Genomic DNA, 23,719 nt, shown 5'->3' with positions numbered 1-23,719 from the left:
CACAGAAATTACAGCCCTAGCTGCAACATCGGAGAGCAAATGTGCTGCAGGATGCCATACGGAGCCTGGATTCCTTCATGCCAACTGTATCTCAACTTGTATCCAGGCTAGAGGTGCCCAGCAGGGTACTAGAGCTTCATTTCAATTGGACAATTTGGCTCAATAAACTTATCCTTTCACTACAAGATTGTGAGCACTTCCATATATCATTATTGCATTCTCAAACAGAAAGTTTTATTCAATTCAACCACTTTTTGGTGCATTATTTTTTTTTTGTCAATGAGTAAGGAATGAGAACTACCTGATATTCAAGATTGGAAAACACACTGCGCATATCCAAAAGTCCATCTTTCCATCGTTGTTGTTGACGAAGCAAATCAACGCTCATGAGAGCAACAACCTGCAAAAAGCAGACATCTGATAAAATGCATGTAGGAATATTTATTTATACTTTGCGCACTGTGCTACTCGGAAAGTAAAAAAAATTCCTTTATTGGGAGGCATTTTAACATTGCAATACAATTTTTTAGTCTAAAGTTATAGGTGGAATACTGTCCCCTGACATTCATCATTTTAGATTTAGTATTTTACTGTAAGTGAAAGCTTGGGATCTAGTGATTACTAGGCAGTGATCCGTGTGACACCACACACAAAAGCTTGTTGGTGTATGAGGCTTGTCAGTAAAAGAAAAAAGGAAGGGACCACTGTGATACAGAAGTGGCCAAAATCATAGAAAGACAAAAAGCAAGCATTTAGTAATTATAAAAAAAAACTGAGCATTGAAGATTGGGAAATCTATACGGTTAGGCAGAAAGAGGCCAGGCATGTTTTAAGAGCTTCTAAAGCACAGGGAGAAGAGAAGCTAACCCAGTCGGTGAAAAAAAGAGAATAAGACTGCCTCAATGAATATTTCTGTTCAGTTTTTACAGAAGAAAATGAAGGAAAAGGACCTCGGGGAGGAAGACTAATAAATCTTTTGATGCATGTGTCTTTACAGAGGAAAAGGCTCTAAAGTATAAAGTATAGACGAATAAGCCACAGGGGCCTGATGGGATACAACCTAGATTGTTAAAAGAGCAGTGTACTAGCAAAACCCTTAGCAGAGTTATTTAGCCAATCACTGCTAACAAGAGTAATCTCATAAGATTGGCAATTAGCAAATGTTGTGTCTATTCACAAAAAAAAAAAAAGATAGTAGGGTGGAATCAGGCAACAAAAGGCCAGTAAGTCTGACATCAATAGTGGGGAAATTAATGGAAACCCTACTAAAGTATAGGATTGTGGAACATCTAAAATCCCATGGATTGCAAGATGAAAAGCAACATGGGTTTATTTCAGGGAGATCATGTCAAACAAATCTTATTGATTTTTCTTATTTTGATTGGGCAACTGAAATAAAAGATCAAGGAGGGGCAGTAGACATTGCATATTTAGATTTTAGTAAGACTTAGGACACTGTCCAACATAGAAGAATTATCAATAAACTGCAGTCATTGAGCTTGGCCTCCCATATTGTTGAGTGGATTAGGAAGTGGCTGAGTGACAGACAACAGAGGGTTGTAGTTACCAGTGCAGTATCTCAGGGTCTGTACAAGGACCCATTCTGTGTAATATCATTATTAGTGATATTACAGAAGGTCTCCATGGTATGGTATTGGCCTTTTTGCTGATGACACAAAGATTTGTAACAGGGTTGATGTTCCAGGTGGGATACGCCAAAGAAATCTGGACACTCACATTTAATGTGGATAAGTGCAAAACAAGGCACCTGGGGCATAAAAACCCAAAGTCAGAATATAGAATATGCCATACAGTCCTAACCTTAATATCTGAGGAAAGGGATTCAGGGGTCATTATTTTCGAAGACTTAAAAACTTTAATACCGAACCAAGGACATTCCTAACACCCGCATATGCTCTTCTTAAACTAGCACTCTGGAGAACTGAATATACATTGGAGTTCAGCACACAATTACTCCAGAATGATTTACCTTTTCACAAAAGTCGGTATGTTTCTTCCTGAGCTTCCTGTTTTCAGTAGAAAGCTGCTCTGCTGCGCTTTGTAGTTTATCAATATAACTCTGAAGTTCCTTAGGATTGTCCCATGTAATAGACGTTTTTTGGCCAGATTCCCCAGAGCTTGTCCTAGAAGTCTAGCAGAGGATAAAACAAATATATTTTAAAAAGGAATGGAAGAACCACCACATGAGTACAATAAAGCCAGCCATAGAGATACATGTCGGCAGGGACCATCAACAATCTAATGTGTATACAGAAGCCCCTGACTTTCCCTGGATCTAAGATAATCTGTTGTCAGAGATGCCTGGAAGCAGCTTATCCTTCTCCTCCCACAAATGATAATGCAGACTTGGCATAATGGGCATATTATGTCACTTCAGGTTTTTCTTTTTAGCCAAAGCCAGGAGTGTATTCAAAAGGAGTGTGAAATATAAGGGAAGGACTTATACTTCTCCCTCCTGCTGGATCCAGTTCTGGCTTTGGATCAAAAACCACAGTGGCAGATATACTGTCAAGTGGAAACCCATCCTATAGAAGACCTGATAGGGCTCTAGGCCAGTCTGGGGTCTATACACTTCCAGCTGCGGCTTAGCTGACAACTAGAGATGAGCGAACTTACAGTAAATTTGATTCGTCACGAACTTCTTGGCTCGGCAGTTGCTGACTTATCCTGCATAAATTAGTTCAGCTTTCCGGTGCTCCGGTGGGCTGGAAAAGGTGGATACAGTCCTAGGAAAGAGTCTCCTAGGACTGTATCCACCTTTTCCAGCCCACGGGAGCACCTGAAAGCTGAACTAATTTATGTAGGAAAAGTCAGCAACTGCCGAGCCGAGAAGTTTGTGACGAATCGAATTTACTGTAAGTTCGCTCATCTCTACTGACAACCATCTCTCCTAACATTCCTATACAAGTAAATATTTGGCACAGTACTTGAGATCTGGCAGGTTTGTCTGACTTTTGGGGAGATCTGGCAGGTTTGTCTGAATTTTGTCTAAATTGTATAGGCACCTTAAAGCACATCTATGAGTCATATCTAAAGGCATCACTATATTTTGACGGGAAAAAACAGTACATTGTGCTACTCTTCCCAACAAATCATCTGACATCATGACAGAATCTGAACAGACTCTGTAAAATGGGGTTATTCCCCTTTAAAAAAAAAATGAATGAAAGGCCCTAAATGGATTAAAATAACAAACTGATACTTACCTTCCCCTCAGTTCTAGCACTGATCCCCTGCGTTCATGTGACCACCACAGCCAATCAGAAGCCTGGGTTGGTCACACTCCATACTCCTGGCATCATGGCACTTATCATTAAGCAGTGATGCTGGGAGTATGGCGCATGATAGCTGAGGCCACCTTCTCATCAACCCTTTTCATCAAATAAGCACAGGATACTGTACATGAATGTCTGATCTGTGTGTTGCGGCTCTGGGGCTCTATGTGGAAAGGGGGGCACATACATGTATGGGACCACCCCCTCTCTAGTTTGTGCCTAGGGATGGGAGCCATTTAAAGCATATTCTGTGGATGTAAGGTGAGAATAATCCTATAAAGGAAAAAGTTTGCTGTGCAGTATACAAGAAGCTCACCTTAATAATCTGCTCAAATGCTAATGCAGACTTTAACATCATTGGCCTCTGACTCTGAATCATCTGCTGGTCTATTGTGTTGTAGAAATGGGCAACCTAAAAAGGTAACAAGAAGTGGAAGAATGATGAACATATTCAACGCAATTCAAGGCGGTCAACAATTCCTTGCTGACGCAGTTCCTTTCCACATACAATATAGAGCAGTGGTCTCCAAACCTGCGGACCTCCAAATGTTGCAAAACTACAACTCCCAGCATGCTGGGAGTTGTAGTTTTACAACATCTGGAGGTCCGCAGGTTGGAGACCACTGATATATAGAATACATAACACAATGGTTAGTGGAAACTGCAAACAATGTTTTAAGGACATAGTATCCGTGAAGAGAAATGAAGATATCGGCACTCACCAGTGTGGCTGCAGGGTCTTCTTTATTGAGACATACTCACATGCGGGGTACATAAGACATAAGCCACCACCTGCCCCCCACTCCCCTCTCTTCTGTACCCCGCATGTGAGTATGTCTCAATAAAGAACACCCTGCAGCCACACTGGTGAGTGCCGATATCTTCATTTCTCTTCATGGATACTATGAACTTTGCTTGCATTATCTGAGTACCACCTGAGGCATTACAGCTACACCAACTCCCACCTGCCATTCCAAATCCAGCACACTCACGCAGTGCCGCACTATCTCCTATGTGAATGTTTTAAGGACACCAACCTATGTGCAGTAAAGTTCTGCAAAGTATACATGGTGACGAGAAGAACTGATCCTGACAGTAGGGAAAACAAAATCAAGTGTCATGGCAAACCTGCTTAAGAATCACAGCTTGTTTGTAGAAGGTCTGTGCTGTTTTGGTGGCTTGCTGGATTTTAGTGGGGATTACTAATCCAAGTGCTGACAGCTGCCGGACCTCACGCTGCAGAGTAACCAAGCGATCCGAATAGTGGATTTTCAGGGCTCCATTAGAGTGGTCCAATTCCATTACCTTACTGTTTGGCTGTATGCTGAGCAGATTCAACAAAGGAGATAAAAGTATTTAGGATTGTATTAAAGAAAAGAAAGGTGAAAAAATGATGACAATGATGGAGCTGCTACATGCTTATGTTAAAGGTGTTGTTTGTCCATCATACGTTTTTACATCACCACCAAGCATATGTAAAAAAAAAATTAGATCCCTGGATAATCCCTGAAAGAGTATGTGTCACCAAATAAAACTTTCAATGTAGTGTTCCTTGTGTAATTAGCAGACACTTTCCCATTCACTTGCTTCGAAAATTATCAAAATAAATGTTTGAAATGTAATAGAAAAAAACAGCCACTAGGTGGCTCTGTTCTTTTCCCTGCCACAATTAATACAGTGAGTTTGGTCTCCTCCCGGCCTTGTCAGAGACCAAACTAAGGAAGTGCTTTTCTGCACCCAGCCTCACTGAAAGCTGGACAGAGCCTCACTGAAAGCTGCACAGAGCCTCACTGAAAGCTGCACAGAGCCTGAGGTCTTCTATTCATCACAGCTCTGCAATGATGTGAGGGCAGAAGTGTCCCCCTAGCAGGCTTCAGTGATGTCATGCCTGCTGGGAAACGCTCACTTTCTCCTGCTGGAAGATTGCAAGAATAAAAGGTAAGATACAGAACTTTTTGAAAGCTCTGACATTTTTTTTTTTATTATTATTTTTTTTTTTTTTAAGGGTGGGAGTGGTGTTAGGAGTAGTTAGGGAACATAGCCTGAGTTAGTTTAGAACAGTTCATTTGGTGACAGGTACTTTTTAAACCCCTTAAAGCACAACTCACCCAATCGTTGGGCAGGATATCTGTTTAAATCTCTTTAGCCAAAGACTAAAGCGATCGGGATACAAAGTTGCTTCTCAATCTCTATCCTGATTGTTTTAGCCTCGGGCTAAAAAAAATTTTTAATACATGTCCTACCGCCAGAGAAACATCATAGTTTAAGCATAGTTTAATGAAGCAATTATTTAGCTCAAAGCTCAAACTTTATTATATTTTGGTGGATGTAGCCAAAGGAGGGCCTGTATTTTTTTGCGAATGAACAGAAATTTCTTAAAGAGAAACTGACAGCAGGATCGGCAGCAGTAATCTTCTTACTGGGTGAAAATCAGTGCAGCCGTTATGGAGATATTAATTTTGAAGCTAATAAGGTCATTTATTCTTATCTGCACTGGAGGAGGCTTCTGCTGTATATGCAGCGCTTTGCCCAGGTTACAGGTATGTAGTAATAGAGAAGAGATCCCTGCAGAACAAGGCTTTATTCTATCTTGTATAAAGGGCAATGTTTTAGCTGCCCATTGATATTACTGTATTAATTATATATATATATATATATATATATATATATATATAAATATATTATATATATATATATATATACACACATATACATACACATACATACATATACACACACACACAAACACACACACACACACACACACACAGTGGGGCAAAAAAGTATTTAGTCAGCCACCAATTGTGCAAGTAAAAAAATTTGAGAAAGGCCTGTCATTTTCATCATAGAAAAAAAATCCATAAAATCACATTAAAAGAAGGTTGCAGCAGCACACTTGGTCAAAAAATGGAGGCTTTCAGCATGACAATTATCCACAACACACTGCCCCGACAACGAAGGAGTGGCTTCATAAGAAGCATTTCAAGGTCCTGGAGTGTCCTAGCCAGTCTCTAGATCTCAACCCCATAGAAAACCTTTGGAGGGAGTTGAAAGTCCGTGTTGCCCAGCGACGGCCCCAAAACATCACTGCTCTAGAGGAGATCTGTATGGAGGAATGGGCCAAAATGCCAGCAACAGTGTGCGAAAACCTTGTGAAGACTTACAGAAAACATTTGACCTCTGTCATTGCCAACAAAGGGTATATAACAAAGTACTGAGATGAACTTTTGTTATTGACCAAATACTTAGTTTCCACCATGATATGCAAATAAATTCTTTAAAAATCAGAATGTGATTTTATGGATTTTTTTTCTCATTCTGTCTCTCATAGTTGAGGTATACCTGTGATGAAAATTACAGTCTCTCTTATCTTTTTAAGCGGGAGAACTTGAACAACTGATGGCTGACTAAATACTTTTTTGCCCTCCTGTGTATGGGTGTGTATAAAATATAATACACACACACACACACACACACACAGGCCAGCATTTATCATTGTAGGTGTAAGTGAAGCATTTATCATTGTAGGTGTAAGTGAAGCATTTTTCTACACATTTTTTGTGTGCTGGTAATGTCTAGGAGCACCACATTTATTAAATGGTCACAGAGTATTTTTGTGCAGGTCACATTTTCTGAAATTTCTCTCTTCACATACACCAAAAAGCTAAGTCTGGGCTGATGTAGTTTTAGAGACTTTTCCGTGGCTTTAAGCCTTTTTTGCCCCTTTTTACCCGTCTATATCATGTGTATTGCCAAAATCAGCAAATTGCAACTCAAAATCAGCAGAAATGTGTAAAACAAAAAAAGGCACAAAAGCGCTTTTCTAGACACAAAAAACAGTCTAAAGACAATGATAAATGTCGGCAACAGTATATTTGTTCTAGAATACGAAACAAAGCAAAAAAAATCTAAAAAACTGTGTATGGCCCTGGAAGCTGGAATTCGCCTTGGCATTAAATCCTATTGATGTCATGTTTCGATCAAGTACACATGGGGATACCAGCAAAAAAGGTATTCTGACATATGCTCTGGTGCGCCAACTGATTTTTATGGACCACATTTGGACTGTTTATTTCCCAAATATAAATTTTCAGCTGTTTCGTGGTAATTGTGGCAGAGCACTTTTGAGTCTTATAAGACACAGATCAGTTGTGGTCACTAGTAAACTATTGGTGATGTACCTCAAACACAGAATTGAATGCTGCCTTACAGTAAAATCAATTGACTGAACGCACACAAGAGAATAGATCATAAATTAAACTAGTTGAGCCTCAAAAATTAATTGTTGTTGGTTAAACAAGAGGCCAAATATTACCACACTTACCGTATATACTCGTGTATAAGCCGAGTTTTTCAGCTGAAAACGCCCCCCTCGGCTTATACTCGAGTGAACTCTCCGCCTGTCAATCCCTTCTCAGTGGTCTTCAACCTGAGGACCTCCAGATGTTGCAAAACTACAACTCCCAGCATGCCTGGTCAGCCATCGTTCCGGGCTGTCCATCTTCACCGGGAGGCCCTCTTCTCCGCTCCGGGCCCGGCCCCGAACTAGTGACGTTGCCTTGACGACAACACACAGGGACGTCCCTGCGCATGAATGTCCCTGTGCGTTGTCGTCGTCAAGGCAACGTCACTAGTCCGGGGCCGGGCCTGGAGCGGAGAAGATGGACAGCCCAGAACGACTAACCCCCCCCCCCCCCCCCCCCCCCCCCACCGGACGGTCCCTGCAGCATAGATGGCCCGGACCAGCTCACCCTTCCTTCCCACCGAGGGGAGGTGAGTAGAACACTAAAGGGGGTCTGGATGATGACGAAGGCCCAGCAATGGTCTTCAACCTGCAGACCTCCAGATGTTTCAAAACTACAACTCCCAGCATTCCCGGACAGCCGACGGCTGTCCGGGCATGCTGGGAGTTGTAGTTTTGCAACATATGGAGGTCCGCAGGTTGAAGACCACTGGTTGAAGGGATTGACAGGTGGTGATGATGAAGGGGGGGGGGATGATGACAGGGTGATGATGATGGGGTCTGGATGATGACAGGCGGTGATGATGACGGGGGTCTGGATGATGACAGGGTGATGATGTCAGGGGTCTGGATGATGACAGGGTGATGATGACAGGGTGATGATGACGGGGCTCTGGATGATGACAGGGTGTTAATGACAGGGGTCTGGATGATGATGGGGGGGGGGGGATGATGTATTTCCCACCCTAGGCTTATAGTAGAGTCAATAACTTTTCCTGGGTTTTTGGGGTGAAATTAGGGGCCTCGCTTATATTCGGGTCGGCTTATACTCGAGTATATACGGTACTGGATAAATTCTAGGTCAACCTGAGACTGCGTAATGGATTTTCCAATTCTGACATCACTCAGCCCTGCTTTACTGACTAAGACAGCCTTACTACAATTACAAAAGTTAACAATTTTTCCCAATACCCCTTTTTATGGCATAATACCATAAAAAGGAGTATTGGGGAAAAAAAAAAAATAGTAAAAAATACTTACCAAAATCCTGATTTAGGATCTGATAAACCGGACTGAATTTCTCTTGACCACTCACTAAATTGTTCTTGTTCGTATTCTCTGAACTTCTCCATTTGTTCTCCAGCATCTTTGTGAAAGGTCTGAAACCCAGACAGATCAGACAGAAGAGTTCCCGCTATCTTCACTGAATCCTCCACCTTTAAATAGCAGGAAAAAAAGAGAGTAGACAGTGAGGTCCCCTGCTTACAGTACATGTTCTTATGTGTGCTTGTGTTATGTAATGTAATGTATTTTGTTAAATGTAAGACTCCAGGTAATCAAATGCCTAATGCAGGGCCTGGGGGACAGAGCAGGAGAAAGGGATTCTCTCTATGGTACTCCCTGTGTCGTGCACCACCCCCTCAGGCCCTGCATAACACAGTATCAGTTCTGCCTGAAGTGTTTCTATGAATTCTATTCTAATGGCTTCAATGTTTTAATGCCCAAAATTCTAAATCTGCAATACTTAATCCAGTTAGACAGATGGCTGGATAATTATTTGGCCCTGGGTGAGACCTCTGCAATTTAATGCTAAATGAGAAAAGTAAGGTTAATTCTCATCATAGAGAATTATATCCTGCTGTTCTCCATAATAGGGTTTGTCTACTGATCATTATGATCACAAAATGTGGAAATTTTTCGTAAGGACAAAAAAAATGAGAGAATCAGATAATACTAACATTATGGCCGTTTCCTCAATAATCATTAAAATCAAACATTCATGGTTGGGTCATAATGAATATGGCACTTGCCTTCCTTATACAAGGACACTTCACTAGAACTGCAGGAAGGCTGCGCAGTCTGGTTTTGTAAAAGTGGTCTAACACTATGTTCACACATTCAGGTTTTAATTGCAATTATTGAATACAAAGCCACTAAGGGATTTGAAGACAGAATAAGGCTCATCTCTCCTTTATACATGTCCTCCCTTTATGATGAAATTCTGGCTTTTTATTCCAGAATTGCAGTCTTTTCTATTTCCTCAGATTGTAAGTTCTTGTGAGCGGGACCCTCACTACTCGTGTCCCCCCCTATTTCCTCATAGATTGTCAGATCTTATTAGCAGAACCCCTACTCCTCTAGTGCCCCCCTATTTTCATACAGATTGTAAGCTCGAGCGCAGGTGACACACTCCTCGTGCCCCTCTATAAGCCTTATTAGCAGAGCCCTCACTCCTCTTGTGCCCTACCCCCTATTTCCTCATAGATTGTAAGTTCTTGTGAGCAGGACCCTTGCACAACCGTAGTCATGTAGAGAAGACTCGAGCAGCACCGGAAAATAAATTTTTTATAATTGGGGACAACACATTTTGGCATACCCTAATGCCTTCCTCAGGTCCACTTATAGTTCCCAGAGGTTGATTTTGCTCTGTTCTGGGTTGCTGGTTGTGGAAGTCCTGCGTGTATCTATGCTGCCGCGGTCTGAAAGACCGCGGCAGCATAGATACACGCAGGACTTCCACAACCAGCAACCAAGAAGAGAGCAAAATCAACCTCTGGGAACTATATGTGGACCCGAGGAAGGCATTAGGGTATGCCAAAATGCGTTGTCCCCAATTATACCAATAAAAAATTTATTGTCCTGTGATCACAGTTGTGCAGCGCCTCCGCTAACCGGTTTCTTTGCCTTATTCACCTTTCGCTATTCTCTATCGGTCACCATTAATGGGTCCGATAGCGGCAAGAGTGAAGCAGCCAACAACCGTGATCATCTTCATTTACGCCATTTGCTGCAAATTCCAGTGCAGCTCCATAAAAGGGTCGGTATATCACCTGGGTGTGGTGAAGGGTACACACCAGCAGATATACCTCATCAGGGAGCGCCCCCTGTGTTTTATCTATAGGATAGGAATAACAAAGTGACCGGTGGGGGACCGTTGTACCATGTACTGTAAAGTGCTGTACAATATGCTGCTGCTATATGAATAAACATTATTAAAAGGGTTTATCTATTAAATGCTATTCCCTAATTGTAATATAGGGAATAAAGTGACTGGTGGGGGTCCGCCCACTGATCACGAGAACAGAGACCCTTTACCCCTCGAGTAAATAAAGCAGAAGTGCTTGTGCCCAGCCACCACTACACTCACCATCTATTGGACTTCCAAACATAATTGAATTCAGTAATGTTCAGAAGAGTGTGAATGCAGTGTTGAACGATTTTTATCATCATTATTATTATATTTTTTTTTTTTTAAGTTTCAATTTACCTTGAGCTGGAGTTGACGCACCCACACAATATTATTGACAACCTCTGGCAGGTTCTTGCCAGTGAGGGGTCCAGAAGAATCTCCAGGAGAGCCATGGCAGCGTGCTTCAAAGTCTGACCGAATGTCTAAAAAAATATATAAAACAAAGGGATGTTCATGATCATAAATTATCAACTATCCACGCCAATAAAATCAATCAGATGAGAATAGGGGTCCCACATACAGTGCTTGCGTATGCCCCATTTAAACTTAATAGTATTGCTGGGAATTGCCAAGTGCTATCCTCCTCATGGACTCATGGTTCAGCAGGGTGCATCCCTAATAGACATTCATTTCAAACAGGAGAACACAGGAATCACATTCCTATGACTGGTGGGGGCGCTAGAGGTTAGAACCCACCCATCAGACCAATCCCTTGATAATCAGAAAATAAAAGTCATACAGAATGAAAGGATATGGCTGTGTGTGGCTCATGCTGAATTCTCAATCTGAATTTCAGCATTAGTCTACTTATTTCTATAATAATATAGTATATAATAGTTTTGCAAACAGTTTTTGCAGATAAAATAAAAAAAATTAGGAAGAAATTTATGGAGAAATGTAAAAAATACATAAAAAAATAGCTTAAAAACGTCTCCAAGTAAATAATACATATAAACTGTTGAATTGCTTTTCCTTAAAGGAGTACTCCGGGGCCTCCGCCACGATCCTTTTCCTGGTTGCCGGTGGCCAGTGAATCATACTGCACTCAGCCAATCACCAGCCGCAGCGAAGTCCCGACTCAGCCAGCGATAAGCTGAGCGGCAGTGTGACATTTCTGGCCCTGGCACCAGGAAGAAGACCGGTGTCGAGGCTGAAAACGTCACACTGACGCTCAAACTATCGCCAGCCAAGGCGGGAATGTGCTGCGGCCGGTGATTGGCTGAGTGCAGTATGACTCGCCGAACACCGGAAACCAGGAAAAGGATTGCGGCAGAGCTTGGAGCGGGAGACTGGCGGCAGGTATGTAGCCTATTTTTTTTTTTTTTGTACTGCTAGTAGTCTGCAACAAAAATTTTACATCTCGGAGTACTACTTTAAAAAGAGGTTCTGCAGCAGTAGGTCCTGCACATTATATGCTAGTCTGGCTGACTTACATTCTTGTAGCAGAACCTTTCAGAAAAGATAAGAGACCTTCTAATCCGTGATTAAAAATTTTATTTTTCTTACTGTAAAATCCCTTTCTTGCTGGAATTATTAGGGGGCACAGCGCCATGGGTATAGGCCCCTGGGAGGCAACAGTAGGTAGAAAGAAAATTGATGTAAAAGGAACACCACTTTTGGAAAGAAGCAAGTGACTGGTAGAACAACAACCTTGTCCTTATGAAGAACCAGACAGTGGGACTTACATGAAAGTGCTGCCAACACAGACAAGCTGTAGAAGGAAGGAACAACCAGAAGAAAAAATGACCTTCCAAGAAACATGCTGCAGAGGAATGAGCGCAAGGTTTGACCGGAGAACGAAAAGGAGGCGCACAATGATTCACGCCCTGCAAAAAAGTCTTTACCTGAGGGCAGAAGGCAGGGGTGCTCTGAAATTGTAAGGGTGGAAACCTGCCCTATTAAAGTAGAGAACCAGACCCTGATTGAGGGCAGCGTGGAGCACACTATGGACTGGAAACCATGTTGCTCACACCACTCCAAAAAAGCTATCCACACACCCTAATAGATCTTTAGCATGGTCTAGGTCAGTGTTTCTCAAGCGCGGTCCTCAAGTCCCCCCAACAGGTCATGTTTTCAGGATTTCCTTAACCTTTCACAAGTGATATAATTACGGTCAGTGAATCCGGCATCACCACAATTCTATCACCTGGGAAAGATTAAATATGTCCATGTATATAGCAGCGGCCACACGTATGCCAGATATCAGAAACCCTCATGGAAAATAATAGAAAAAAAACTAAGTTGTCCCTAAAGACTGAGGTGCTGTATAAAACATAACATTTATTAATTAAAAGAATCACCATATAACTCATAACTGAAATGTGATGTCATATAGTGATAATGAAATGATAAGTATACTAAAATAGCACGAGTCGCCAACCGACCATCACCAATAATACTTGGTCACTGACATAAATATTATAGATGAGTGAAGTTACAGTGATTCGATTCGTCACAAACTTCTCAGCTTGGCGGTTGCTGACTTTATCCTGCATCAATTAGTTCAGCTTTCAGGTGCTTCGGTGGGCTGGAAAAGATGGATACAGTCCTAGAAGAGTCTCCAGCCCACCAGAGCACCTGAAAGCTGAACTAATTTATGCAGGCTAAAGTCAGCAACCACAGAGCCGAGAAGTTCATGACGAATCGAATCACTGTCACTTTGCTCATCTCTAATAAATATCCTAATAACAAATACATATGAGGTGCACACAGTGTTGGGAGCATACCTCATAGTAAACCACTGCTCCAGATTTGCTCCTGTTATAAGGGAATGGACACCAGCAGCTGATGACAGTCCTTCCCTGGAGATATAATCAGGGGGTGAGACGCACGGGCTCCACGTGATCAACTGCTAACAGCGACCCTGCAATGGCAGATCCCGGTACAGTCACTGGTCCAGTACCGGAACTCTGCAACTGTATTTGTTATTAGGATATTTATGTCAGTGACTAGAGATGAGCGAATTTACAGTAAATTCGATCAGTCACGAACTTCTCGGCTCGGCAGTTGATGACTTTTCCTGCATAAATTAGTTCAGCTTTCCGGTGCTCCGGTGGGCTGGAAAAGGTGGATACAGTCCTAGGAGACTCTTTCTTAGGACTGTATCCACCTTTTCCAGCCCACCGGAGCACCTGAAGGCTGAACTAATTTACGCAGGATAAGTCATCAACTGCCGAGCCGAGAAGTTCGTGACGAATCGAATTTACTGTAAGTTCGCTCATCTCTATCAGTGACCAAGTGTTAATGATGATGGTCGGTTGGAGACTCGTGCTATTTTAGTATACTTATCATTTCATTATCACTATATGGGTATCACATTTCAGTTATGAGTTATATGGTGATTCTTTTAATGAATTAATAAATGTTATGTTTTATACAGCACCTCAGTCTTTAGGGACAACTTCGTTTTCTTCTCATCTGGGAAAGACTAAGGAAATTCTGGAAACATGACCTGTTGGGGGTCCTTGAGGACCGTGTGCTTGAGAAACACTGACGTAGGTGATAGGTTTGGAAAGGTCAAGACCTCCACCTCAAGGGAACGTGTACAACAAAGAAAATGTGTCCCAAAGAACCACAAGGATGTCCACGGCAAGGGTCACTTAGACCGGAATCTTGGGGTGTAGCCAGGAGTCGAACAGATCCCCCTCCAGAGTGCCACCCTTGTGTAGTCCGACAGAGAAGGTCGGCACTGTAGATATGGTGCTCGAGGATCAGTGTATTTATTCAATAGAAAAAGAAATCCTGGCACTCCAAAACTGCTGGTCCAAATAATCTTCATGCATTTATTTTAGCAGAAAGTAATACAAAGTAATAGTAACACACGTTACCACACGCAGACCTTTCTCAACTGCACCCATGTGTAGAGCTGACGAAAAAACCATTCCCTCTGGGGTAAGCTGATGATTTGATATATTTACTGTATTGTGATTTTATTTCAGACAAGAGACTCCAATTATACATTTCTTTCTTTACAAATTTTTTCCAGCAGTAAAACAGTTAACAAGTTACAAAGAAAGATTTTGGCCAGCAGCTCATTAGGTATGCAGAGAACAGTCAGCCAATCAGAGAGAGCGACCAATTTTATAGAAGTCCACACTGGTAATCAATCTTCCTCTTTCTTTACTGCTAGCAGTCAAGTTAAAGGGGTACTCCACTGCATCCGGAACGTTTAGTTCAGAACGCTGGGTGCGGGTGTCCTGACGTTATGGCCACACCCCCTCGTGACGTCACACCCCTTCAATGCAAGTCATTGGGAGGGGGCATGACATCCGTCACGCCCCCTCCTATAGACTTGCATTAAGGGGGCAGGGTGTGATGTTATGACCCCCGCAACCCGTACCCAGCATTCGGAACTAAATGTTACGGACACTGGGGCAGTGGAGTACCCCTTTAAGTATTCTGTGTCATAATTCCAACTACCTCATGATTATATTTGTATAATTAATTTAATTCCACTTCATTTAATATTATTCTTTTTTATATTTATATATATTAGTTCATTACTGTTATAAATTTCATATATAAACATAGTTTATCTTATCAATTGTATACATTTTCTTCCTTTATTAATTAATATCCTATATTCCTCTTCAGTGAACCCTCATTCATTTCTATTCCCTTTTTATCCTTTCTTCCCCGTTACCATTGTGTCAGTATACAGACACTAATATCCATTTTACAGCTCCGTCTCCCCTCCCCTCAGAGAGACCATACAGTTGGTTGTTAGCTGGGCTCTCTCCCCTTTGTGCGTTCAGACGCGCCTCTCATTCCAGTCACAGCGCTTCTGTGACAGGACTCTGCAGTCCTGTCACAGAACTATATGTAAAACACCCCTACACTCTTTAAATATTAATAAAGTTGCCCTACCCCTATTATTGGCTATATATTTATAAAATATACTGATATATATGTATATCTGTGTGTGTGTGTGTGTGTGTGTATATAGCGCAACAGGAGAATACAGCAGCACACTGCTGGCACAAAGATATAGATAAAACATGAGTATATAGATGAAACATGAGTATATAGATAAAACATGAAAAAGCTATACAGCTGTAGTACAACAAATGTGAAATTATGAGACAGTGAGGTACTTAGCTTGCAAATTTGGCGGCCAAATAGCGTGGACCGTCCCACCACGGTAAGGTGAACTCATTTTGGGACGGACCCTACACTATGAATATGCCTCTGTGTGAAAAGTACAGCAGGCATTGCAGGATTTGAAACATCCAAGGCACCTTATATACACCTGATAGAGGTGGGTAGGGTGCAGGAGCCAACATGGAGGTAGCCACTCCCCCGTATGTGTAATACAACCAAAGAATAAGTTGGCCAGCACTAGTGATATATACACACAGTTGCAATTTCATTACTTAAATCCATTTGTGGTCTTATACTGCCATCTTGTGGTCAATTCATATATTACACTTCAAAAAATTTCATTTCTGTATTTCTATAAATATGTTTGATGGTGTGTGTGTCTGTGTGTATATATATATATATATATATATATATATATACACATACATATATATACATACATATATATACATACACACACAGATATATATATATATATATATATATATATATATATATATATATATATATATACGGATTTAGATATATATTTTTCTAAATCTAATTTAATTAAATTTTCTTTTCTATCTACACAGATATCCTATTCTGTCACTATTCTATATACTGACTATTTAACATCATACATTATTTCTATTCCTTTAACATGTCCGTTAAAGAGATTAATATTACAGAAATGTCCGATCCCTCTGAATTTAGACATGACTACCAAATACAATCACTGGTAGATCAGTCTGTTACTAAATCTGTTCAATTGGCTATGAAATCTGCCATGAACACTATGCAGGAATCTATCACTGAATCTTTGGTCTTGGCACTATCACAGGTTACCGGATTTTTCGCCCTATAGGACGCACCCAATTTTAAAGGTGCGAAATCTAAAAAAAAAATAAAAAGATTCTGAACCCAATAGGCATCTTCAACCTGCGGGCCTCCAGATGTTGCAAAACTACAACTCCCAGCATGACAGCCGGGCATGCTGGGAGTTGTAGTTTTGCAACATCTGGAGGTCCGCAGGTTGAAGACCACTGGATAGGAGGTAGTACTCACATGTCCCCGCCTCTCCGGACCAGTCACCGCTGCCCTGGATGTTGCTCCATCGCTGTCGCTGCATCCCCCTCAGTGTCCCCGACGCTCCGGGCATCATCTTCCCCGGGATCCACACTCTCCGTCGCCGTCATCACGTCGCTACGCATGCCGCTCCTATTGGATGACGTGACGGCGTGCGCGATGACGTTGAAGGAGAGCGCCGGCCATGAAGGGGATCCCGGCCAGGTGTCCTGTAAGCTGTTCGGGATGCTGCAATTTCACCGTGGCGGTCCCGAACAGCCCGACTGAGCAGCCGGGTTAGTGTCACTTTCCCTTCAGAGACGGCGGTCAGCTTTGATCGCCGCATCTGAAGGGTTAATACAGGGCATCACCGCGATCAGTGATGTCCTGTATTAGCCGTGGGTCTCGGCCATTGATGGCCGCTGGGACCGCCGCGATAGGGGTGTGAATTCGCCGTATAAGACGCACCAACTTTTCCCCCCCAGTTTTGGGGAAGAAAAAGTGCGTCTTATACGGCGAAAAATACGGTAATCCCCCAAAATCTCCTCAGATAATTCAATCTACCCCATCTGACATGTTCTGGTCGGCAGAGGACTCTACCTCCCACATGGCCCAAGGGGTCAAAAAATTTGGGAAGGCCACTCATAAGAGGCATCATGCTAATACCGGTTCTACACATAAAAAAAATCTAGGAAAGCATTAATGCATAATGAGGACCAGGTTTATGTTAACAAACCACCAGCTAAAAAGGTGGATCATACTAGTGCTCAAGCACAGCTAATACCCTCTACCCGTGAGGAGATTATTTTGAAACGGGTTAAGAAAGACTCATTAAAAACAAAAGCGCAAATCTTTTTCAGGTATCCTCTACTGATTCAGAATCTGAGGAACCTATGGATTCAGAATATGAGAAGGATTCAGAATATACTGGTATATCTGACGATAATGAAAATCTGCTTATATCTGAGGAATCTGAGGATGTGATTTTGGATAGCACAGGGGTACCCTTTTTCAATCCCTCTCAAATTTAACATCCCTGTTCCAAGGAATGGGTACCTCCCCGTCAGGGTGCAAAATTCTTATCCTTTTGGATAAAAAAAAAAAAAAAAAAAAAAAAAAAAAAAAAAAAATCGCTTGATAAGGCAACTGCAAATAAATTGAGAGCAGAATGCCCAATACCTTCTCTACCAAAAAAGGTCGCTATTACGCCTCAACTAGACCCCATATAGGTAAAATTTTTGGCAAAATCGAGCAGACATCTAAAGAAGGGCATTGACAGATGTTTTACATTTTGCCAGGATAAATTATTGGATCTATTAGGCCCTCTAACAAAGATTTTAAACCTTTCTGAAGAGACATTAGCCAATGACACTCCTATTGACAAGATGATGGGCTCAGAGGACGATTTGTATTTTTGGTAATACCAATGCCGCTCTATGTAATGAAAGAAGAAGGGTGATTCTAATGAAACTGGAAGGCCTATTGTTTGGGGACTCCTTTATTGAGGAGATTAATTAATATGTGAGCCTGTTTGCATCCCTGGATAAAGCCCAAACCTACCTCAAGAAAGTGTTTGCACCAAAATTTTTTGGCAGGGCTGGGAAACGCAGGGGCCGTTTCCCGGCCGGCAAACCCATGGTAGAACCTTCTACAGAAGCCCTCCACATCCTCAACACCAACAACTGTCATACCCAACCAGTTCATATCAACCAGCTCCATTTTTCTTCCCCATGGAAGACCGTGGAGATCTGAGGGACACAGTGGATTCCCTAAAACAAGACCATCCTCAAGTAAGTCTCTCTCCACCACTTTCTTCCCAAACACAATTGGGCAGAAGATTGATGCATTTTTCCCAAAATTGGACATCAGATCTATGGATTCTGAATACCATTTTGGGTTATCAAATAGAATTTGTGTCTCTTCCAATACAAGAAAGACAACCTCACCCCATAACATTCTCCAAATTAGATCAAGATTAGAGGTGAAAAATCTCTATCTCAAAAGGTGCGATTTGTCCAGTACCATAACATTCCCAAGGGTTCTTAAGCAATTTATTTCTAGTGAAAAAGAAGGATGGAGGATTCAGACTGGTTATACATTCAAAAATCTTAAATAACTTTGTGAAATACCACCAAAATGGAGGGTATTCATTTACTAAAAGACCTCTTATTACAAGGAGACTGGTTAGTAAAGGTGGATCTTAAAGATGCATATGTTTAAGTTCCAATTCACAAAAACGCTCAACCTTACCTTCAATTCCTTAAATGGCAGTTTACGAGCCTCCCTTTCGGTCTGTCATCAGCTCCATGGTGTTTATGAAACCAGTGGTAGCTACTTTGAGGAGCAGGAGTCAGTCAGTCTCATAATTTATTTGGCCGATATCCCACTCATGGCCCGATCTATACAAACACTACACATACACTTGGACTGTCTTTTCTCACAAATCTAGGTTTTGTTATCATCTACAAAAAATCAATTTTAACCCCTGCTCAAGAGGTAGAATTCTTAGGTTTTATGGTCAACACTACTACCCTGAGCCTGCCACCCAGGAAACTGAAAATGATCAGGAAGGAAATCCAATCAGTCCTAAACATAAATCTTATATCTTTAAAGGACTATAGCTCAGATTATCGGACTTTTATCGGCTTCTATTCAGGCAATTTTCCCTGCTCCGCTTCATTATAGAGCATCAAACGCTTAAAGGCTCAACATTTGAGCGAAGATTTGAGTTATTCTGACAAGATAACCCTCAACTCCGAAGCCAAAGAGGAACTTCTATGGTGGTTAAAACATATCCAGAAATAGGTCCTCTTCCCAACTCTTAAAAGGGGTATTCCAGGCAAAAACATTTTATACCCTATCCAAAGGAGGGGATAAGATGTCTGAGACCCCCCTGTTGAGACAACACCCCCCCCCCCCCCCCCCACGATCTCCCTGCAGCACCCGCATTCTATGCGGGTGTTGAATCTCCAGTTTCAGAAACCTCCGAGTTTCCGGGGCTGGGGACGGGACGTCACACAATGCCCCTCCATTCATGTCTATGGGAGGGGGCGTGATGGCTGTCACGCCCCCTCCCATAGACATGAATGGAGGGGGCATGGAGTGATGTCACTTCCCCAGTCCCGGAAACCTGGAGGTTTCCGAAACAGGACATTCAGCACCCGCATAGAATGCAGGTGCTGCAGGGAGATCGTGGGGGGTCTCAGCAGCGGGCCCCCAGCGATCAGACATCTTATCCCCTATACTTTGGATAGGGGATAAAATGTTTTTGCCCGGAATACCCCTTTAAGTTCTTATTGTAGACTGTATGCTCCTGTGTCTTCCCCTACTCTAGTCAGATGGGTTTAATTGACTATGCAATTAGCAGGTACAGATAACGCCGTTTTTGGTGCTCACTCTACCAGAGGGGCCATGACAGCTAAAGTTTTTTAGGCAGGTTGTTCATTATCAGACATTTTACACACAGCAAATTCGTCTTCAGAACCTTTAGAACATTGCATTTTAGACCTGAACCCCGTGTTTCTATGGTTCTCTTTAATTAGATATTGTTTCTAAAATATTATATAGCTTTAAAACATGCATAATACTAGTCTCTTGTCTGCAAAAAAATTGGAGATTTTCCTGGCCATGGTGACGGAAAATATAGATTTTATTAAGACAAGAGGCGAGCATTATCCCACCTGTTATCCCTACCTTAATTATCTACTAATTATTTATTCTTTTCTTCCATAGCTTAACCAGCTCGCCTTGATGTTCTATTCTACTGTTCATTTTTCTGCATAGTTCCTATGTTACAAGATTATCTATACGTGTCTATTCCAGAGGACAGCAAAGAAAGAGAAAGATGGACCACCAGTATGGACTTTTATAACATTGGTCGCTCTCTCTGATTGGCTGACTGACTGTTCTCTGCATACCTAATGAGTTGCTGGGCAAAAAATTTTCTTTGTGACTTGTTAACTATTTTACTGCTGGAAAAAAAAAATTGTCAAAAAAGAAATGCATAATACTTGTCTCTTGTCTTAATAAAATCTATATTTTCCATCACAATAGCTAAGAACGTCTCCAATTTAAAAGAAAGGTTCTCCAGAACCAGAAAAGGAGTGACCCTTCTGAAAACAGGAGCCACGATACAATGAAATAACCAATAGCCAATAAGAGCCTTCCTGGAAGCCACATGTGTCACACACGATTTAAGCCAGATGGCATACCGGAGGGTCACCAAGTTAACTGTGACATGAGCAGCAAAGCAATCAGACACCAAGGAGGCCTCACAGGGAAGTCGGAGGCATGGAGGAGCTGGGAAGAAAGACTCCTAAGGTCCTCCACTGGGGCGTCAGCAACAAGGCCTTGTAGGAGCTGAGAGGCCGAAGCAGAACAGGCTTACTATCCCAGAAAGAGGCAAAAGCAGAATGCAGGGCGGAGCCGCAGCCACAAAAATCGGCTTATAAAAAAAGTAAATCTTTTAGCCCACCAGATCGCTAAGAAAAGCATCCTCCTCTAGGGGGAGGGCAGTGCTCTTAGAAAGGCAGTGGGGGGGGGGGGGGGAATGATGGAGGCACTGCCTACTTGGTGATCAAATAGTCAGGAAATGGAAATAGAGCATCAGTCCTCTTAGAGGAGGACACGAGCCTATCAGAATGTTTCCGCTCCTTGATAAGCAGACATTGAAAGTCCTCGTGGTGTGAAAAGGTCAGAGGAGGAGGTCCGTGTTGACTAAATGAGACTTTGCTTTGGCAGATAGGATGCTCCTCTTGGAAATGCAAGTTTTTCCGCATTTCTCGGATCAGTGACTGCATGGCAGACCCCAGCTGATCCTCCCTGCTAGGTCAAAGTTGGTGGGATCCCTACAGAGGTGGATTGGACTTGCAAAGAAGCAGACTCACCGGCAGACGTTCTGTCAAGGGACCAGTTCGATGAATACACAGATAGTAACCTACTTGGAGAGCGTCTGGCCCTTTTAAAGGGGCCTACTCCTGGAGGGCGAGCAGGAAGACTCATCCTGGCGGAGCACTGAGGGTCTAGTGGGAGGAGTTGCATGAGAGGGAAGTCGATGAATAGCTTGGACCATGGTCTGGGACAACTTGGAAAGGTCACCTATGGCCAAGGAAGGGAACTAGAACATTCCGGAGGGGCAAGCTCCTGACAGGGAGGGCCAGAGGGTTCCTGGAGAGTAGACTCAGGATAAAAGGGGTACTTCGGTGGAAAACTTTTTTTTTTTTTTTTTTTTCAATCAACTGGTGCCAGAAAGTTAAACAGATTTGTAAACTACTTCTGTTAAAAAATCTTAATCCATCCAGTACTTATCAGCTGCTGTATAATACAGAGAAAGTTATTTTCTTTTTGAATTTCCTTTCTGTCTGACCACACAGCTCTCTGCTGAAACCTCTGTTTGCGTTTTGTGTGAAATGAATAAAACTAAAATAATAAAAATGCAGCAGACCTGCTGAGCGGGTTATGTCTGCCTCCTACGGACACTAGGCTTAAACCGGTTAGCCTAATGTAGGTAGGAGGGGTATAGCCTGTCTAGGTGGAGCAAACACCTTTTTACAACCTAGTGTCAATATACTATACTCCTATACTCCTGGCGCTGTGTCCTACAATGCAATCCACAAAAAAATATAGCTTTATTTTCAAAAATAGAAGGAACTGTGTAATAATAATAAAACATATTTAAGATAAGGCCAAATGTGCTCCCTACTGTAAAATAACAGAAATATTTAAGGTCACCTCTAAGTTCTGCTGACCTGTATAAAAGCATTAATGGAACATCTCTGAAATTTTTGATAATTTAGTGGACATAAATTAAATCGGTTAAATACTTTAATTTTATGGAATAATCTATTCTGTAAAAAAAAAAAAAAAAAAAAAAATTGAAGCATAGAAACCTTCAATGCACAGTGAACTTTTGCTTTTATAAAAAGAGTTATGATGTAAGTCCCCATATACCGGAAAAAATATGCTGCAGATTCACCACAGATTTCATCTCGGGAACACAGAAAAAGGCGAAACGTACTGTGAAAATCACAACATTGCTGCATGGAGATGAGAATGATAAATTGAATGTACTGCATTCCGCTGCAGATTTTTACTTATGCAAACCCACTGATAAAATCTGCAGTACATTTAGAATGTGCACATTCACCCCTAATAAGCAAAAAGAAAGAATGAATTGCACAGTTGTATAATTTTAGTGATGGGAGGCATAAAAGCAGTAAATTCTCTTTGAAAACCTTGCCTTAAATAAAAAAATAAAATAAATAAACAAAAAAAAAAAAAAAAAAAAAAGGTTCCTTTGTTTAAGCTGCTTCAAGAATTAAGACAAAAATTAGGCTCATGTCTTGTAACGGCAACCCATCCTGCAACCTACTCCTTAACCATACGGCACACAGCTCAACAACAACTAATGCCATCATTACCTTTGATATAGTCCACAAGTCTGGCAAGCAAGGTTTCCCGTTCTAGAATTAGATGCTTCCTTATACTTGGTCTTTTCACTAGGTCTTTATGTCTCTGAAAAGCTTGTAGAAGCTGGAATATAATACAATAATATGAGTAATTAGAAGAAAATAACAAATATATATATATATATATATATATATATATATATATATAATCAAGAGTCAATAAGGCTGTATTGTTAACCCCTATAGCTTTTCTGCTTCTCTGTTTTCTTGAACACAATTCCACACAAACTGTCCATGAACATGAAGCTGTAAAAACATACATTGGACAGTATACATTTTTTCTGTCTAGAAAAGGGTAAAGGCTGCAATGTGCACTGAGCCTGCAGTCATGCAAGTCATGTAAGTTATATATGTTATAAAGGCAAATATTTTCTGG

At 41.7% G+C, this 23,719-nt stretch overlaps 1 protein-coding gene across 1 annotated transcript in view; it reads right to left on the bottom strand.

Moving 5' to 3' along the window:
• Window positions 1-23,719, bottom strand: part of DYNC2H1 (dynein cytoplasmic 2 heavy chain 1) — a gene marked incomplete in the record, with an annotated part of 465,550 nt that overhangs the window by 417,242 nt on the left and 24,589 nt on the right. Inside the window, 7 exon segments of the mRNA XM_056561585.1 lie at window positions 302-400; window positions 1,991-2,152; window positions 3,613-3,708; window positions 4,425-4,620; window positions 8,800-8,975; window positions 11,027-11,151; window positions 23,296-23,407. Coding sequence (XP_056417560.1) covers window positions 302-400; window positions 1,991-2,152; window positions 3,613-3,708; window positions 4,425-4,620; window positions 8,800-8,975; window positions 11,027-11,151; window positions 23,296-23,407 — 966 coding nt within the window.

This window comes from Hyla sarda, chromosome 2, assembly GCF_029499605.1.
Source record: "Hyla sarda isolate aHylSar1 chromosome 2, aHylSar1.hap1, whole genome shotgun sequence".
NCBI classification, from domain to species: domain Eukaryota; kingdom Metazoa; phylum Chordata; class Amphibia; order Anura; family Hylidae; genus Hyla; species Hyla sarda.
The sequence above is the reverse complement of the archived record's forward strand: the minus strand, read 5'-3'. Positions and strand labels throughout refer to the sequence as shown.